This window comes from Lissotriton helveticus, chromosome 12, assembly GCF_964261635.1.
Source record: "Lissotriton helveticus chromosome 12, aLisHel1.1, whole genome shotgun sequence".
NCBI lineage: Eukaryota > Metazoa > Chordata > Amphibia > Caudata > Salamandridae > Lissotriton > Lissotriton helveticus.
In genome coordinates, this window is record NC_136073.1 from 457,562,361 (window position 1) to 457,583,076 (window position 20,716).

General features: G+C 44.3%; 1 protein-coding gene across 1 annotated transcript in view; it reads right to left on the reverse strand.

Annotated features, from left to right (window-relative positions):
• PHAF1 (phagophore assembly factor 1) overlaps window positions 1-20,716 on the reverse strand; it is a 299,820-nt gene that overhangs the window by 197,237 nt on the left and 81,867 nt on the right. The window contains exon 2 of the mRNA XM_078670669.1: window positions 17,547-17,629. Coding sequence (XP_078526795.1) covers window positions 17,547-17,629 — 83 coding nt within the window. The remainder of the gene's footprint in view (window positions 1-17,546; window positions 17,630-20,716) is intronic.

Sequence of the window (20,716 nt, forward strand, 5' to 3'; positions counted from 1 at the left end):
ACCACAGTCACCCTGTGTGCCAGAGTGGGCCACTTTGGGCTAGTAGTGGGAGACTTGTGTCAGCTGATATTGGTTGACCCCCTATGCCAGGAGGGGCCACTCCAGCGAGGACAAGCGCACCAGAAGAGTCTGCGCCTAGACGAGACTAGAGTAATGCAACAACCCCATTTCCCAGGATGGCTGCTGGTACTGCTATGGCCAAGAATTCAGATCATTGCCCGGATGCCGGATGCAAAGTTTAGTGATATGTCCAGCGGGTTAGGCCCGCACACTGTGATCTGCACCTGACTGATTCCCCGAGGACCACACGGATGCCGCGAAAGACATCGCACACTCGCACGGGCTGCAGTTGTGTGCCGGATGATTGAATTCCCCCATCCCCTTGTTAGGGAAAAAGTGACTTACCTTGTGTTTGCCGAGCGGGGCAGCTCTGATCGCTGGATTGAACCCGAAATGCTGCTTGAAGGAGAGATACTCTCTCCCACCCCTTCCCCGAGGAAGTCTAAGCTCGTCCACAGCTACCACTGAGAGTCAAGTGCTGAAGTGGTACTTTTCCCAGTTGCTCAGGATACATAGTAGTTTGGGCTTCGGGCATCAGGAGTAAAAGGCTTCAACCACCACAGTTGAGCCCAGTAGCCCTGTGGCCATTTGAAAGGGACTCTGACATCAGGTGATAGTAATACCAAGCATAGATAGGTTTCAATATATTTTACATTGATTTTACAACTTACAACAGAAACATAATCCTGACCTACCCTTCCAGCAGACGGCCAAAGAAAGCTGGTTCTCACTATCTCCTACCTTACCCGGTGATGGCCCCTTGCATCAGAGACATATCTGCTGATGTCTAGCAAATTTCTATTTGCATTTCTTGTTCGAGCATGTCAGAATTCTATAGGTTTTAGCAGAATAGTAAAGAGCTCTAAAAAAATTTTTAAAAGCTCTGCTCTTGCCTCAATATGGTGTATTATAATGTGTATCACAGTTTTGCATACCAGTTTTGTTTAGAGGGGGATGCTGGGTGCATAATCTTGCTCATTTGGCTCTAGGATTCCAGGATCTTAGGCTAATAGAGAGTGAAGGAACTAGTGAGCGAGCACACTGCTGGCTGTGCAGTATTGTGTTGTGTGGCCTTAGAGAGGGAGGATATTGATGCTACTCATTTGGCTCTAGGATCGTGGATTACTATAGTATAGTAAGAAAGTGTGAGAGGGAGAAAGAGTGCAATACAGATCGGTAAAGTGTAGTGTGTCCTTAGACGAGGAAGGATGATGGGTGTAGAACCCTACCCATTCGGCTCTAGGATTTCTGGATCTTAGGCTGCTGGATAAGTTAAGAAAGTGAGTGAGTACAGTGCACTATATTCATGGTTGAAAAGCTTAAAAACAAAACAGAACAAAACAATGCAGGAAGATTCACCAGAGTGTAGTAGCGGAGATGAGGATAGAACCTTTAATAGCAATGCACCTGCCTGGCATTGAATGAGGCATTTCTGACATAATGAAACATGAAATGCAGAGCATTTTTCTATCAAAAGGGACGCCAATGATTCAGCCTTAAAAAAAGCTGCAAGAGTATGCTTGATTTGTAGACTGAAAGCTAGAGATGCTACATCAGTCAATTAAAGCTCTAAGGGAAGACATTTTATGCACATCGTCATAAGTGACGTCCTATTCATGTCAGAGTATCCGCCTGTTATTGTGAGAATCTTCAATACATTCCACATAAGATCTAGAAAGTGGTATGCCTGCATCAAGTGCAAATGGTTGTTTTGATATAGCTTTTACCTGAATAAAATATTTTACGCATCTTCCTGCAAGAAGGTTGGAAAGCATGAAGAGCACTTGGGTGAGGCTGCCCAAAGCTCTATTTGGAGTAGAGTCGAGAACATAGGAGTGTGCTCCTGGGATGACAGGTAAGCAACATATCCCTCTTTACACAGGAGTGTATAACACTAGTCTTTGATGGACTGAGCCATGCAAGCTTTTTAACATAACAGAAAATATTTTGGATACAATTAATCTTACCATGAAACATTTACATCGTTAAGAGTTCAACCATGAAACTCTAAAGTGACAGCATTTCTTTATGACACGATCTTGAAAGGTCAGAGGTCATTTTTCTACACCAGTCTAGTTTGTGGCAACCAGAGTTGTGCTGGATTGTTTTCAGATGGTGTCCACATTGCAGGAGCCGGGATGCTTGGCTATCGAGGTGAAATGAAAGACTTGGCATGGTTGCAGCAAAAACCCTTATTAGGCAAATTTGTCTTTATTTTACAGACAACTGCCCTAAGCAGGAGCTCATGGAGCAGCCTGAGAGAAGGAAAGTTTATGTCCTTCTCAAGACATTGTCAACTTTGATCACTAATTTGGTCACTCGGTAGGGTTTCTGTCGGATACAAATAATACAAAATTTACAGGGGAGCCTCATGGTACCAATGGTTAATGTTTGCCAGGATGTCATCCCCACCACCCATATCATATTTGAAGACACACCTAAATGATACACTCCAACAGGCACACTGTGCCTGAGCCCAAAAGCACAACTCTAGGTAAACTTCTCAGAAACGTCATCAATCACCAACATATTTCACATCAAACTGCTGCAAATATTTTTCATCAGCATGTGACCTGGTGGATATAGAGGGATGGCAGAGTAGATTTTCATGACTGTCTTATAGCAATGAGTTTTAAAAATAATGGGCAAATAATGGGCAATTCTTTAACAGACTTCTCCATGATCATCATTACCATGTGATTAGATTTCAGGCTGAGGTGTTTAGTGGTATGTTCATAGTTTGGGTTTAGCTACCCATCAAGGGCATTTACTGTGTACTTCCCACCTAGTGGTCTGGTAACAAAAAGAAAAGTCATGCGAGCCCCTAAAGGGGATAAAAAGGATATATCCCACTAGAGCATGGCTCAGTCTCCAATAAAACCTGTGTGCTGCCCCATAAATGACTTCAGAGGTAGGGTAATAGACATCAGTGACCATAAAAAAAATAAAAAAATAAACAAACTAATGGTCTTAAATGCTCCGACTACCTAGGAACCCTAATCATACAAAGATAGATTAATGAAAATCAGACAATTATGGAGAGGCATCTGTACTGACAATCATTTGGGATAAGTTAATCATAATACTGATAACAAGGGGGACATTCAGAAACAATAGGACAGTCCAAGATCAAGGTTCACATCATAGCTTCAAATACCTGGCACAAGATAACACTACCTACAATGATGTATACATTATAACATTTCTAATCTGCGATCCTGCATCAGTTTTTTGGGGGATCTCCGAGATACGATTTGGGCCTTCTTCCGGGAAACAAACCTCCAGAGTATCATTTAACAAAAACACCCGGTGGAGGAGCTTGGTTCTCGACTAAAATGGTTGCTTGAGCCTTGAGCTACACAGCACGGTGAAATAATCCTGCACATATCCTACCTCACACCACCACCATAGTAGCAGAGGTCAGCTCCACTGCCGTCAGAAAGTCGGCGCATGGTGGGCAGACGACCTAAGAATTCCTAGCCCCTCCCCGGGCGAAGTTATCAGCTCTGTTCGCCCCGGAAAAGTAAGGCCGCCGATCCCCGCGAACAAAGTAAAAGCGGGGCGGAGCGACGTCGCAGTGCGTTCGACGAGGAGTGCGGCTGTCGGGACGGTCTCCCTGGTTCTGCACTCCGGAGCGGAGAGAATTGCAGATCGGACCATCGGAGGCAGGGATGAGGCTGCAGCGAGCAAGATGGGGGTGCACGAACCTAGGGACAAGGAAATAGGAGGGGGCAACGGGGGAGCATTGGAGCCAGCGTGGAGGATTTTGTCCCCCCTCCCAACCCCCCATCGCGAGAGCAGCACAGCCGTTGAGTCTACGACCCCGTGGTCAGCCAGGAGTGGAGGTGCGGGGCAACGTGCTCAAGTTATAGTGCGCGCCCGGGAGGAGCAGATTGGCCTTTGATACTTGAAGGAACTGACACTGGACGACCCAGGAGGCGGTTCCGCCATTTTGTGTACTGCCGCCCATTCAGAGGGCTCATGTGGGGTGCTCTCCCTGAGACTACACTGTGAACAGTGCCAGCAGACACTTTGAGGAGAGGTTTGGGGCTGCGATACACGAGGGCAATGATTTGGCGGTTTTTGGCACCCTGCAGCAAGACCTCTATGCCTGGCACAGAAGAGAGGGGGCCTCAGGCTGCTAAAACACCGACTCTGCTGGAACTGGCTGATTGCGGGAACAGACAGGAGATGCAACCCTATCTGAGCTGGTGACTGGTGGGTACCCCATTGCTACGGGGGTGCTAGCTGACTCTAGACGCTGTGCTGGGCAAGTGTCTTGTGGTCCCGACTGGGGCAGCCCTAACTGGAGCACGCGTTTGGTGACTACTGCCATAAATAGTGGGAGAAGAGCAATACGGTGCGGGGGCTCGGCAGCGGAGGACCCTGGAGGACTAGTCTGGGCAAAGCAAAGGAGAGAGACTGAGAGGGGGCCCCTGCCGATTGGCGGATTTCCTGTACACGGGGTGACACGCCAAGAGGACGGATCGTTAATTTGTCCGAGCACCTGAAGGGTTGGCGTGCAGGGCACGGGTGCCACGGAGTGAGCCACATGTTTGTCCGTGTTGCACAAGTCTGTAGTAGCGGGTGAAGAGGATCGGCGGAGCAGCTGCAGAACGGGAAGAGGCCCGATTCTGGTCGGAGTGGCGGGCAGCACCAGTTGCGCCTCCTGTGGCCGAGTTGCTGTGCGTCACGTCGTTCTCCCTCAGGAAACACCCACGAGATTGGGGGTTCTACGACCTGCACCTCGGGGGGGCTCTGTGGTTGAGCTCTTGGTTGCGGGCACCGGGAGGGGTCTTCAATATCGACTTCAGCATAACTGCACTACATAGGAAGAAGACGATGGGCAAAACAGACAGAACTCAGTCCCAGTTGACCTTCGATCAGAAGCGCTCTAAGTCCCACGACCTCGCTTCGGGAGAAGATACCCGACCTGCACCCCCGATAGAAGACAAGCACGATATCCGCAGCTTACTAATATCAATGGAAAAGGGATTGCAGAGTGGGATCTCGGCGCTGGGCACCAAAGTCGACGCCCTATCGAACAGGATGGACAGAATGGGGGAACGGCTTCGCAAGCACACAGAAAGGCTCGATATGTCCGAACGACGCCTCGCGGAAGTGGAAGAAGCACAGACGACGTTGGATACAGACCATAAAAAGCTCGGCAGGGTAATGCAAGTGCTACAGGACAAAACAGAGAACCTCGAAGCGCGCTCGCGGCGCTGCAACATAAGAATCACGGGCCTGCCTGAAACTACCCAAACAGGAAACATGGAACGCTTTGTGGAGAAGCTCCTGACTGACTTATTGGGGGCAGAGGTGTTCTCGAATAGGTTTGTGGTGGAAAGAGCTCACCTCTCCTTGGGTCCCAGACCTCAGCCGGGCGCTCGGCCACGACCAATCATTGCTAAACTTTTGAACTATCGGGATAGAGACGCGGCACTGAAGGCGGCGAGGGATAAACAAACGCTGCCGTACGACGGGTCGAACGCTCTACCCAGATTTCACTGCCCGAGTACAGGAAGCACGTTGGCAATTTGTCCCCATGAAGAAGCAGCTGCGTGAGCTGGGTCTCGACAAAAGCTATGCTGTACCCTGCCAAGCTGCGAGTGAACCGGCAGGGAAGATCTCATATCTTCACAGACCCTAAGGCTCTACAGAAGGTGCTTAAAGACTAGAACAGGGACCAGCGGCAGAGCCCAGAGTGGCAGCTTCTGAACGAGGCCATTGGGGGATCATTGGATGAACAGGACTGAGGCCAGTTCAGTAGCGGACACTTGACAAGTATTCTCTGTGTTGGTTGAGCAGGGGGGAGTTGGAGAGTGTGATGGTATTGTGTATATATATAATGCTGTGCTGCTATGGTTGATCGCGGGCGCAATGCTACACATGTCTTCATCAAGACTAAATGCTGTCCTTAGGTATTAGATAGTAGTACGGTGTCCAGGAGTCTCTGGTAAAATGTCGGGAGGGACCACTGGGAATGCGCATTCGTAAACCCGAGTCTGGACAATGTGCGACTTGGGACTGGAGAGCTGTGCTCGGAATGTGTTGCAGCGGAATGTGAAAGTGTGGTGAGGGTGATAATAGCGGTCTGTGCTTGGAGGTCGAGACAAGGGACAAACAGGCATTGCATTGTGGTAGCAAATAGAGCGACCTCCGCCCGCACGTGAAAAACACCACAACAGATACTTATGTTGGGGGTGGGTGGCGGGAGGTGTGGGAAGTCCCTTTATGGGATGCAGCGCGGCAGAGCTGTGGGTGGTCCGCAGTGGGTGGGGGTGTGATTTGTTGTTTTGTTGTGAGTTTAGAGAGGTCAGCAACAAAGTTAGACATTACACAACGCTTGACTCGCTTGCAGGACACACGACACTATAGGACACTCGACAGACAGGATGGTGACGGCTAGAGAGGCTGCTGGGCAAAGGCCAGTAGATTCCCTTAGAGCAATAACGTGGAACGTACGGGGCCTGAATGACCACCACAAATTGCGCAAAGTACTGAACTACTTCAATAGATGTAATGTAGACATTGCTCTACTGCAGGAGACGCACCTCCCACTGCAAAGTCCAATGATGCGTTCCAGAGGTCTGGTGGGGAACGTCAACGCAGCAGGTATTACGACTCACGGAAGGGGGGGGGTCATGAAATGGGTCAACCCAAAGCTTGACTATACATTGCAACTACTGACGGCAGATGCGGCTGGTAGATTTGTGATTTCCCGATGTCAGGGTAGGGGACTTGACTTGCTACTGAATAATATCTATGGCCCCAACTATGACTGCCCAAAGTTCTTCGCCATGCTGGCTGCCACTGTGAGCAGACATGGAACTGCGCAAATGCTTTGGGGTGACGACTTCAACCTGGTCAGGAACCCGTCCCTAGACAGGTCCGGTGGTTCGTTGAGACGGCCGGTGTCAGCGGCCAGAGCCATTGAAAGGGTAATGCTTAGCAAGGACCTCGCAGATGTGTGGAGAAGAATTAATCCTGGGAGGGCGGGTTTACACACTACTCTGCTTATTATAAACTGCTCACAAGTATTGATAATTGGCAAATATCAACACCCTTATGCCACAGATATGTTCATGTCAGGTACTTCCGAGAACCCTGTCGGACCACTCACCGGTCCTTCTGGTCTTGTCCACCCCCAAGAAGACTATTCCCACATTCACATGGCGATTCCCCCCATACTCTCTGCTGGATCTCATTTTTAAAGAAACAATTGCGGAAGCAACAGAAAAGTTTTTTGCTACCAATGTAGGGTCGTGGATAGTTTTCAGACGGTGTGGGAGGCGTTCAAGGTATACATTAGGGGGGTGGCCATGTCTAAACACTCCGGGTTGCTGCGGGACATTCGACAGAGACTGTCAAGTCTGGAGCGCCAACTGGGCGAGTTGGAAGCTAGTCAGGACTGGGCGGGGAATCCACAGAGGTAATGAAGTCATTGCTAGAGGAATATCATGAAACCGCAGATAGCGAGGTGCAGCATTTGGGGACATATGCTACAGCTCGCACATACGGGGAGGGCGACAGGCCGGGATCAGTGCTGGCTAATATCCTGATGGCTAGAAGCGGTAAGACCTCCGTTACCGCGATCCGCTCAGAAGGTGGTGACCTGCTCACCGAAGAAGTTGATATTGCAAACAGGTTCCAACAGTATTACACGGATCTTTATGCTTCACACCAGTCAGATATGGGTGAAGGAATATTAACGTACTTGGAGCACATTAAGTTACCCTTCCTATCCAACATACATAGGGAATTTTTATATCTCTACCCAAGGAAATGGATGAGATCTTGGAGGCACTAGCGGGAATGAAGGCAAATAGCGCCCCTGGAGGCACTAGCGTGAATGAAGGCAAATAGCGCCCCTGGATCAGACGATCTCACCGAGAACTTTTATGAGACTTTTATAGACCTTCTGCTCCCGCATATAGCGGAGTTATTAGACGATATGTGTGTCATGGGACAGATGCCACAGTCGATGAGATAAGCCATTTTAGTCGCCATTCCCAAGCCGGGCAAAAACCTGGAGGAGTGCGGATCTTACCGCCCGCTTTCCCTGCTAAACGTGGATACTAAGTTGTTTGCGAAAATCTTGGCTAAACGTCTGGCCCTGTTGACCCCCGAGTTATGAGCCCTCAAGCAGGCCGGGTTTGTCCCCGATAGAAACCTTACCTATAATCTGCACACAGTTTTTGGCACAATGCAACACGTCAGGCAGGACACAAAAGCAATCGCAGTCTTTTTGGATATGGAGAAGGCTTTCGGCTCGGTGGAGTGGCCCTTTATGCAGCAAGTGCTAACCAGAATGGGGCTTGGCCTATCATTTTGCAAATGATTGGAGTGTTATATAACTCTTCTAGTGCACAATCCGGTTGGGGGACTTGGTCACCGATGCAATTCCCATAACAAGGGGGACGCGCCAGGGCTGCCCTTTGTCGCCGACGCTATACGCATTAATTGCCGAACTCTTGCCGTGTGCGCTCAGGGAATACCACAGCCACAGGGGCGTCAGATTCCCCACCTACGAAATCGTAGTTTCCGACGACACCCTGCTATATGTGAGGGACCCCGAAAACAATCTAGCCCCGGTCCTTCGGGAGGTGGTCCACTTTGGGGCACTTTCTGGGTTAAAGGTTAATTGGGCTAAGTCCATCGCCTTTACGCTCACCCAATCCACTTCCCCATTTGAGATGGAGTTTCCGCTGCAGTGGTCCGATGACTCAGTTAGATACCCCGGCATCAGGTTACACACTGATCCAGAAATTGTTTTCAGAGAAAATTATGTGACGGAGGTGGACAAGCTGGAGGACGACGTTGAAACATGGATTGGGCTCTCGCTAATTGGTAGGATCTCCATCATGAAAATATTGCAGACACTCCTACGCTACTGCAAAGTTTACAGTTTCACAGAGTGCACAGTGCAATGTGGCGGCAATTTATATACATACACCACATATTTGAGGGGTGGGAGGGGGGGTGCGACAACGGCGACTGGGGCGTGAGCTGAGGAGGGAGCCAACGCCCCAGAGTTATAGAGGTGATAACTGTAGTATCCCTTTTAGATTGCTTCTGTAGAATTGTTATCTTATGTTGTGTGTTCCACATTCTGTAAGTGGGAGTTGTCCAGATCTCTCTGGCGCTCCAACATTGTGGATGTCTAAGCTGTTATCTCCAGACAATAAATTGCTTCTTGGACCAAGATCTATTGTCCTATTTACTTCATATTTTGGCGACGATCGGGATTTAAAGAAGAACCCATCATTTTAAGTAATTTTTTTTTCTGGAAGACCGCGTTCACGTACTTTAAAGGTATTTCCTCGTTTTCACCTTGTTATGTGTACTTTGATTGCACCAGCGGCAGCTGTTAATTGTGTTAATTGTGTGCTCTGATTGCACCAGCGGCAGTGTGTTTATATTTTTCTTCATTTCACCTAAAACATAATTTTCTACTCTTATTTTGTCAAACTCTGTTCGCTGTGCACCTTCTTTGGAGCTAACTTTTTAACCGTATTCCTGCTAGTTTTACTGCGTGATTTTAAAATTATTGTGGAGTTTTACCTTTTCACCACGCTGTTACAACGCCCTCGCATCTTTCAAACGTCTCCCTGAATTCTGTTGTGTAGCGAGGAGCATTTATTTATAATTTATTTATTTTGAGAATTTATAAAGCGCAAGCTGTCACCATTGCAGGCATCCTGGCGCTGACAGAAACCGGAGAGGGGTGAAAATCAGATACCGTAGGAGAGGCTAGCATTTAAAAAATTGTTTAGGAGGCGCAGGTTTTAAGGAATTAGAAAATTGACCTCCTATTGAGGGTGCAGGTGATTTCAACATTTTTGAAGTTGTGGTAAAACAATTAGCCATTAGGTTCGGTAGAAAAATTAACACTGTTATGGAAAGATTTAAGTTTTATTCTAGAGCTCAGAAAGAAGATGAGTCTATTGAGAACTGTGTGGCTGCATTGCGTACTTTGGCTGGGTCTTGCGCTTTTGAAACTATTTGGTACCTCCTGTGGATGATGACTTTGCAGTTCAAATTAAAAGCAAATTTCCTAACATTTTTACTGACACTCTGGGGGGATTTGTACATTTTAAACATAAAATCATCTTAAAAGATGGTGCAACCCCAGTCCGACATAAAGTCAGGAATGTACCTTTAGCATACCGGGATAAATTGAAGGTAATTATATCCGATTTGATGACTAGAGGCATCATTGAGCCAACAGAATCCTCTCCCTGGGTTTCTCCGGTGGTTTTATCCCTTAAGAGCAATGGCGAGCTTCGTCTATGTGTTGACCTTTGCAGCTTGAACAGCGAGATTTGGATTGATAGGCATCCTTTACCCCACATTCACGAGCTGATTTCAACACTATCTAGTGCTTGTGTTTTCTCAACCATAGATTTGGCTAGTGCCTATCACCAGGTACTACTTCATGAGGAATCTAAGTTTCTTACCACATTTATAACACCAGAGGGCATGTTCCAATTTAAACGTATGCCGTTTGGCTTAGCCAGTGCGGCGTCTGTATTTCAAAGGCTCATGAAAGAAGTTCTGGATGGTTGTGAAAATGCCATTGCCTTCCAGGATGATATTCTGATCTATGGGAAGAATTGTGAAGACCATGACAAGAATTTAGATAAAGTATTACAATCTGTACAAGAGAAAGGTCTGACTTTGCCATTTTCCAAATGTAAATTTAGACAGAGTAAGGTAGAATACTTGGGACATGAAATTTCTGCTCATGGTATGAAACCTAAGCTTAATCATATCGAGAGCATAATCAAGGCTCCAGCTCCCAATAGTAAAGAACAACTTGTATCATTCTTGGGACTTACTGAGTTTTATAGCAAATTTGTACAGAACTATTCCTCAAAGGTTCATTCACTAAGGTCACTGTTAAAGAAAGATGTTAAATTTATGTGGAACAATGATCAACAGATTGCTTTTGAATTACTTAAAAAAGAAATTGCCAATGCCCCCTTTCTAAAACCTTATGTTTTGGGTAAAGAATGTATAGTGTGTGTTGATGCAAGTAATGTTGGTCTTGGTTCGGTGCTTATGCAAAAGAATATGGGTGAGGAATATGTAGTTTCCTATGCGTCCCGTACTCTTCGTGGTGCAGAATTTAACTATTCCACCATTGAAAAGGAACTTTTAGCCTGCACTTGGGCAGTTGAACATTTTAGACAATTTCTTTGGGGCACGAAATTTCGTTTGCGAACTGACCATAAGCCTTTGATAAACATGTTAGCTGCTGGTGGTGGTCGGACGTTGACAGCACGTTTGGCACGTTTGGCTGCCAAATTACAAGAATTTCAGTGCATAGTTGAATATGTACCTGGCCGTCTAAATGTACATGCGGACTGCATGTCTAGATTGCCTTTTGTTGACTCACGTGAAATTACCTATATTTGTCCCGATTCTGATGTTGTATTCACGATTGACGATGTAAATGGTGTGAAATGTAACTTGAGGTCTGGTATTATTTCAGAGACAGACTGGAGAGATGCCATGTGCAAGGATGTATGTCTATCTGAGGTTGTGAATTTTTTGCAACAAGGGTGGCCCGAAGAAAGAAAATTATCGGGTGATGGACTGGCTTTTTACAAAGTGAATGAGGAACTCATGTTTGATCATGGTTTCGTGACTAGAGAAGATAAAATTGTTCCTCCATGTGATTTGAGGGACAAAATCATTGCTATGGCTCATGAAGGCCATATGGGTATGTCAGGCACCAAAAGAAGAATTCGTGAATTTTATTGGTGACCTGGTGTTGATAGAATGGTGGACAAATGGATTAGTTCTTGTTCTCCTTGTGCTAGTAGTGATAAATCTGTCAAGCCATTAGCTGGGAAAATGGATATTTCTCCTATTATGTTTACCACGTGTCCGTGGAAGAAATTAGGGATTGACATTGTTGGTCCTCTAGATTTATCAGAAAATAAAGCAGTTTTCATCCTGGTATTGATTGACTATTTCTCTAAATGGCCAGAGATGAAAATTGTGGACAAAATAGGGTCTTCCCAGGTTGTTGAATTTCTTGATGAGATATTTTGTAGAGAGGTATCTGATAATGGTCAACAGTTTGTTAGCAGTGAATTTACTTCCTTTGATAGGTGTGGAATAATACACAAAAGAGTATCTAATTACAATCCTCAGGCCAATGGTCAGACGGAACGCTTTAATAGAGTTATCAAAGAATCCATTCAGCTAGCAGTAAGAGGTAACTTGGACTGGAAGAAGACTCTCCATGCGTCCTTATTGTCCTATCGCACTTCTCCCAACTCTGTCACTGGTGTTTCTCCCTTTGAATTATTGAAAGGTAGGAAACCTGGTTCGAAACTTGTACCTTGGTGGATGAAGATGAAGATGCCCTGTGAGTTTTCTGTTGATCCTTCTAAGATTAGAAATAAGGTTGTGAAATATCAGGAAAAGATGAGAGGTCCTGTACGAGTGAACGACCTCAGTTCTAGGATTAAAGTTGGTGATTTTGTAAGGGTCAAATTTGGAAGAACATTTGGTTCTAGGTGGAATAAATGGTCTGATCCCTGCAAAGTTATAGAAGTTTTCAGCAAAGCTGTTAGGGTTGATGGTGGTAAAGTGAGGAACTTTAGGAGGATTTCTTTATGTAGGAGTTGTGACTCTAAATTGGATTCTAAAGTTAGTTCTACAGTGTCTTCTTCTAACGCTAACAATGTTACTTTTCCAGCTTTGTTGGACACTTTTGATGGCAATCTGCAGAATTCTACTAGAAAGGTTGATGAAGTTTTTTCTAGCCTGTTCAACACTTTTGGACAAGAGTCTTTAAGTTCTGATGTTGTGCAAGCTAATTCTGCTCAAGAACACATTTCTGGTGATATTGTTTCAAACAACAGTGTGGATGGGTTGGATGTTCAGCCTAGTGATATCATTTTAAGGAGAAGTTCTCGTGTTAAACATACTCCCATCAACTTGCACGATTTCATTCATTTTTTTTTTTTTTTTTTTAAGGGGGAAGGTGTGTAGTATCCCTTTTAGATTGCTTCTGTAGAATTGTTATCTTATGTTGTGTGTTCCACATTCTGTAAGTGGGAGTTGTCCAGATCTCTCTGGCTCTCCAACATTGTGGATGTCTAAGCTGATATCTCCAGACAATAAATTGCTTCTTGGACCAAGATCTATTGTCCTATTTACTTCAATAACCCTTACAGTGCTCAGGTTGGCAGTGGTGCTGGAACGGGGAGTCCGTAGTGGGGTAGCATGATGGAGATGGCGGGGGAGCGAGAAGGGGTTGGCGACAGAGTTAGAGTTTCATAGCCGTGATAGCGCATAAGTGTTGGAGTCCTGATGACAAGTGTCTGATCTGCAACCTCGCGGTTTTGTTTGTTTTCTTGAATTTTTTTTTTTTTAAAAGTGTTATTGAGATGCATACGATATCATTGACATGCAACGATTTTGTTTACTAAATTGACTGGCACGGCAATTGTATGTAACAAATTGTATGTATCAAACGGGAATTGAAAAGCCATATGATGAGTAAATACTTGGCATAGGGAAGCGGACGGATCGCTGATAAGAACTACTACACCAGCTGAAGAGTGGTCCCTCTTCATGAATACTAACATTGTCAAGGGACTGACACCACTCGCAAGCCTCGGCTGTACCCTGATCGATACCACAATGTGAACCAATTGATGTTTTCATAGCCAAACTATATAACCTCTACCTCACCTTATCTACTGATATGGATCGCGTTATAAGCTAGGCCTTTATCACCTTCTATTACTAATTACTCTTATGTTTTGGAATATACCTATTTGGGCACCCTCATAGCCACAGCCTCTTTCACCTCATATCTGTTGGTTTTTAAAATTGATATTGAGAAGTGATATTTGACTGCCAATATGTAACCTACAGTGATGTTATGTGATGTAATGTGCTGAGATGGCTCAATTCGCTCCTAAGCAATAGAACTCATTGATTCCGGGTTAATCAAGGAATCGCAATAGGTTGTTTTTCATAGCCAAACTATATAACTTCTACCTCACCTTATCAATTGATATTGATTGTGTTATAAGCTAGGCCTTCTCACCTTTTATTACTAATTGCACATGTGTTTGGAATATATTTATTCAGGCATCCCTTATAGCCACAACTTTTTCTACTTTATATCTGTGGTTGTTGGAATTGATATCTGACTGTCAATGTGTAACCTACCGCGATGTAATGTGATGTAGTGTGCTGAGATGGTTAATCCATTCCTAAGCAACAGTACTCAATGAGTCCGGGTTAACCAAGTAATCTCAACCCCTTGTCCTCATGCAATTGGGGTCTTGCAAGGTCCACCTTATCTACTGATATGGATCGTGTTTATGAACTAGGCCTTTCTCACCTTTTATTACTAATTGCACATGTGTTTGAATAGATTTATTTAGGCACCCCTTATAGCCATAGCGCCTTTTACCTTATATCTGTTTGTTTTTAGATTGGATATTGGACTGTCAATGTGTAACCTACCTTGATGTTAAGCGCTCTGATACCCACGGGTCTTGTTCGCGCTATACAAAACTCTATAATAAATAAATAAATAAATAAATGTACAGCGCTGACCAGCCACCGGGATGTGGGAAGTGCTGTTTTGAGACGTGCCTTAAATGATAAGTGCAGCCGCCCTCAGGGTTGTAGGCGTATCCCTGTGTGTGTCATAGCGTTCTTTCACAATAACATTTTTAAAAAAGAAAAAAACACCCTGTCAGCTTACACTGGAGGATTGAGGATGGCAGACAGCCACCTTCAATATATCGCAGCTACATGATGGTAATCAATTTTTGGTTACTCAGAGAAAGGAAGACCGGGCAACCAGACTCGAAGTAGACTTGCTCAGCGAATATACTTTCCTCAGCTTTACGGTGGCCCGATTCACTTATCCCCAACAAGACCACAATGAACTATTGGTGCACAGCACTAAGACACATTAGATGGGTAGGTAAGCGAATATGGGAAACCCCCCACTGTGGCATGGGACATGGATGCCTTATTAAAGACACTAGCTCGCTTCAAATTCGGGGATCACATAGGCATTTCAAACAATTTTGGCCTATGGGAAACTAGCAATATACACAACTTAGTAACTAGTTCAACTAACACACATCCCAGTTTTCCAGACACTTGCAGGTCCTGCATGCATTAGACACATACAGAGATAGCCTTAGTTTAGTTTAGTTTAGTTTAAAGGAGTTTGTAGAGCGCTTGGTAACACCTCCCGGTGTGTCCCCGCGCTATGGAGCGAGAGTGCAACAACAAAGAACAGAAACCAATCACACAGCAAAGAGGCAGGTTTTCAACTTCTTCCTAAACATAATTTCATTACTCTCCAACCTGGTATCTAGAGGCAGGAGGTTCCATTGCTTGGCAGCTAAGGTGCGGAAAGATCTGCCTCCCATTTTGGCTTTTTTGGGGCATGTAGTTTCAAGCAGACCCATTCCTTTGGATCTAAGAGATCTGTTAGGTTCATATACAGACGCCAAATCAGACATATATGCCGGTGCTCTGTGATGAATTATTTATACTAACCACCGCACTAACGATCAGAAGCCCCTCAGAAGCTACACCAACCAAAGAGACACTAAAACAGAGAGTAACTTCCTAAATATACCACATCAACACCCCAGACTAATTCAATAATTTACGGTTCAATAATAACAAGACCTGAGTCAGTTAGAAGACAACAAATGGAAAGCTACAAAATGGCACATCGAAAATGAGCTATAAACGACTAAATTATATCTAATACAGATTAAATATGTTCATATGACATATTACACCCCACTCAGACTCTGGCAAATGGGTAGACGTCTGAAAACAAAAAGCCACAGATGTGAAGAAAAAGGAGGTAGTTTTAATCATGTATTTTAGGAATGTAACAAAAAATAAATAATACTGGAGAAAATTGACACACTATCTAGATATCTAGAGAGCGGTTGTTCAAAGACCTAAGGATATGTCCAGCAAACTTCTATTATTTGGAGTAATAGATGATGTGAATGCTCCATGACACACCCAGATGTTTATAGAATTGGGATTTTCTTAGCCAAAAGGGCAGTTGACAAATACTGGTGGTCTGGACTTCACTACATTCAATGGCAGAATGGAAATGGGGAAGGATAGAAGTTTGCAAATAGAATAAAAATCAGTATACTCAGCTTGCAGATGTCCCAACAAGGATATGAAGAGTTAGGCCCATGTAGATATATTTTCTATACCCTTCCGTCATAGAAAATACCAGTTTCATAACCACAATACACTACATTAATCAGATTGTGCTCCCCCAGCAATATACCATAACAACCTGTACGATTAGTCATGAACCACCAACAGCCATGTTCTTTCCCACCCTCTTAGGATGTTTGTAATATCATCAATTATCATGTTATGTATGGCTCTCATAGCGAGTCTTTTTCATTTATTTCAGTTTCTGACTCTCATAACCTACTGCTATGACATAGCAATAGTTGGTAACAAATGTGGTTACCCACTGTTGTGATGTCATAAAGACTTCCTTTAGAGCCTGTCTCCGCAGCTCTGCTTGTCTGATTTTACTGAAACCAGAAATCACAGCTGCAGAAAGGGAAAGGGACATGGTGGGGTGGCCAAGGAGGCCTTGTCATGCATGGCTTCCCGATTATTCCTCTGCCACTGCGTAGCAGTTGAAAGCAGTGGCCGATGATTTTGGGGCCATATAGTACATCAAATTATAGATGGGTAAAAAGTGAATTATGGAGATGTTTTTAACCTCGGGGTTCCCACTGACATCATAGACCACTCGAGCTTCGCTCTTGTTGTCTGTTTGATGTCACTGAGAACACTTCAGTGAAAAATATCCCCGTAATACACGGTTGCCAATCTAGAATTCTATTTGTATTTTCTTGGCTGTCGTATACATAATAGGATGTTAAATGTCTGCAAAAACCAAATACAAACTTAGTTACTAAAAGAGAAAAAGTAAAAAATGACTCTTACACAGTTTTAGCTGAAAAGGCCACCAGGAGGTCATGGGCATAGGAGTGGATCGAGTGGCTGGGCATGCTTTTTTTGTCTCCATGTATGTCTCCATGTGTGTCTAGCTCGAACATCATTTTGAGTAAATGTTGATGCACTACACACATTGAGAGGGTTGGAAGGGTCACAATATCTTGCTTGAAATACCGAGCTCCAACAATATAAAATCCACAATATCAACCATGACTATATTGTCAAGAAAAGTAGGTGGGTAGTAAAAAATAAAGTAAACATATACTTCAATATACATATACTTACTTTGATGATTTACTGCTAGTCAATATTGTGACAAATTTGAGATTGGCGGTTTCTGGGCACAATATTAAATACAATCTGCTTTTTAATTTGTTTACTGAAATTTTGGCACAAACTAAAACATTAACGTCCACTTGCTAAATCAAAACTTTCAACTCCTTGTCTTACTTATCTGTCGCACTCACCTGTTCACTGTACAGAACCTGGACATTTTTGATGATACGACAGTGTTTCTGAAGAATTGCTACTGCTTGAGCCAATGGCATTCCTGCAAAGGAAAGAAACAAAATCAATAGACTTGACACGTTTGTCCTCCAGGCTACATGCCCCCTCACAAGTATTGGATTGACTTTTGAATAAGAGGGTAAGTGTGTGGCAGCAGGGAGAGGAAAGCCCTTTAATTAACTACCGGCTTCTGCTAGCCGCATGGTGTGCTTCATCCGAGAATTCCATCGATAAAACTACTTTAAGTATGACCTCCACTGAGATGCCAACACCACTTCAGGAGCTTCAAAGGCAAACTCCCCACAAGGAATAAACTAGACATAAAAACTATGACAGACTGTTTGAAACTGCTACTGTAATGCTACATTAACATCAAAAAATCAAATAATTGGCTGACGGATGTGTGGCTTTGGTTTATTTTAATACACCTTCCGACAATGTAATATGCTCAGCTACCTGAAATCAGATGTTCACTTACAAATTAGTCTCAGGATAATCACTGGATGTTTTGCTAGGGCAGCGACATGGCTGGACTGGATTTCTCGTTGATGAGTAGTGTTTGGCATACATAAAACGTTCCGATTCCCGAGAGTCTGGCGTAATGGAGGGGTATTTCATGAGTGTGCTCATCAGAGCAGCAAAACGTTAGTAACTGACCAGGTAATTAGTAACCAATGTCAGCCCAGGCAGTGCTTAATTTGTAAAAAAAAAATGAAGTGCAGGTGCTGAAAATGTTGCCAAGGAGGCCACAGCTCACTTCTTCCTCCGGTGACCCCCACTTTCAGCACTCTCACTGCCTCAGTCTCTATCTTCTTACCTTGATCTGTTGTCTGTCCCCTAAGTTTTTGCTCCAAGAGTCTATACTCTCACTTCTCTAATTGTTTTCTATCATCTTTGTCAGACCTGGTGTGTTACCTTATTCCCTGTATTTCTAATTTGCCCTCTATTCATTCTAGCCCTGCCCTTTTTCCTCTTCACTTTTATCCATGCTCTTCTCTCTCTCCCCTCGATCTTGGCTCTTTAATATAATTCTTCTAGCAGTGATTAGCCGTGTCTCTGTGTTATCATATGTCTTCTTTTTTTCCTCTGTCCTGTCCACTACGTCCATTCATTCTATCTTCTCTCTTCTTAATGCGCTCTTCTTCACGTCATGGCTGCTTTCTCTTTGTATCTGATTTGCTCTCCTTTTCTTCTAATTAGCTCCGTCTTACCTATCTCCTCTCCTGTTGTTTCTTTCTCCTCTTTACTCCTGCTCTCTCTCTCAACTATAACACTGCTGCTGCCTGTGACCCCTGTCGTCAGCCTGTACATGTCCCTGTTATTTTGAACTCTGCGTTTTCCTGTTGCCATTCCTAAATAAGTAGAAGATGTCGTGTTTTACTTTCTTACCTACACCGAGTGCATAAACAAAATGTACACCAAATGAATTTTTTTTTGCATATAGTATTCAGTGCGGTATGACTGGGTTTATTGCGGAACAGACAGCTGCTCAAGCACAGAAGGTGATGTCACTGCTAGTGCTGCCTGTAATTAGTAGGTCCAGGGATGGCGACGTCATCGGCAGCTACTGCTCAGCTTGCTGTGACCCTGCCTGCTACAGCACAGGCATTGTCCCCAACCTTAATGCTGCCAATGCCAGTAAATATAGCTGTGGTGCCTACTGGACTCACACACGCTCAGCAATTACCATGTTGGGGTGCAGCACACAGAATCTACAGGTGATGCCATGGCGCACAATAGTTATGTTGGGCCACAGCTGCATCGAGCACGTTGAGGATAGCAGCAATGCAGGGCTGCAGGAAATGCTACTCTGGCTACGAAGCAAGTGGAAAGTCCACACTTACTTTCGTATATTCTTCCTCAAGAGCCCTCACTCCCAAGTTCCAAATGCGCTCTTGCAGCTTCCTTGCCTCAACTCCGTCATGAGCCAGCCCCCAGCTACAATTATCCAATGGGAGGCTTTGGCTCAGGCAGTGGCAGAGTGCAGCGGACTCTGGGAATAAATGCAAGCCATAGTTTATCTATGACTTCTTGGATTTGTGATCGGCGTGATGACATCATCACTAACGTGGTGATACACAATCATGCCTGCCTGGACAGGCGTATGCTGGCCTGTCAATGAACATTTACCAGCAGTCACCATGCAATGTATGTTATTCTTTTTATTTTTAATTTGAACAATTAATATTGAGACCACCACCTGCAGGGTCAGAAATGGTAGCCTCGGCCCTGTGAAAGAAGTGCTGGTGCTGAGCACCTGAAAGCACCTGCTCAAATTAAGCACTGACCAGGTTAGATGCATTCTGTTGCTTTTTAAGTGTGGCGTTAGCCAAGGCATTTTGAAATCACTACAATAATGTATACACTATATTTACAGGGGCTTGCAGTCAGCCATTTGTGCCCATTGGTCTGTTATTTAGTCATTCAAATGTTTATTCTGCCTGTTAAAGCATAAAGCTATGGGTCGGCTTATTTAAGACACTGGCTAACTTCGCTGCTAGTGATGGCATTCTTACACAGAAAGCACATCCACCCACTAAGTAGTTTCCTTCAGTGCCAGCAAGGAAGCTTTTTGAGACTGTAAATTGTTTTTATTTTTTGGGCTAATTTGTTTTTATTTTGGTGATGGCCCGCCAGCTCCTCCAACAATTACATTTTGTAAAAAACATGACAAAACAAGTGTTGACAAAGCCAATAGGCTGTCACCCAAAGCCGGATGTTTCAGCGTTGCTAATGTTTGTTTTGTATTTAGTGCAAAGACGCATACTTCAAAATATGGCTCGTTTTAGGTCTTGCTTTTTGATAATCCTTGTATACCCTCTAGGGAGGGTTTGAATTTTGTTTTACCAATTGCCATTTTGTGTGTATTTCTATATGTCGGACTGTATGCCTAAGGTAGGTCTTGAGGGAAAGCGTATACAAAATTAAGTTTTTTCTGGTGACAAGTCAAAGATAAAGGCTATAGGCTTGATTGATTTTTTCGAAATAGAATGCAAAACGCATACGGTCTGATATATTTATTATGAAAAGTCACAACAAAGATAGTACTTGTGACCAAGCTATTGTGAAATTTAATTATTACGGCAAATAGGTGTTGGAGGGTGGATTGTAATTACACTGTCTTGTAGGC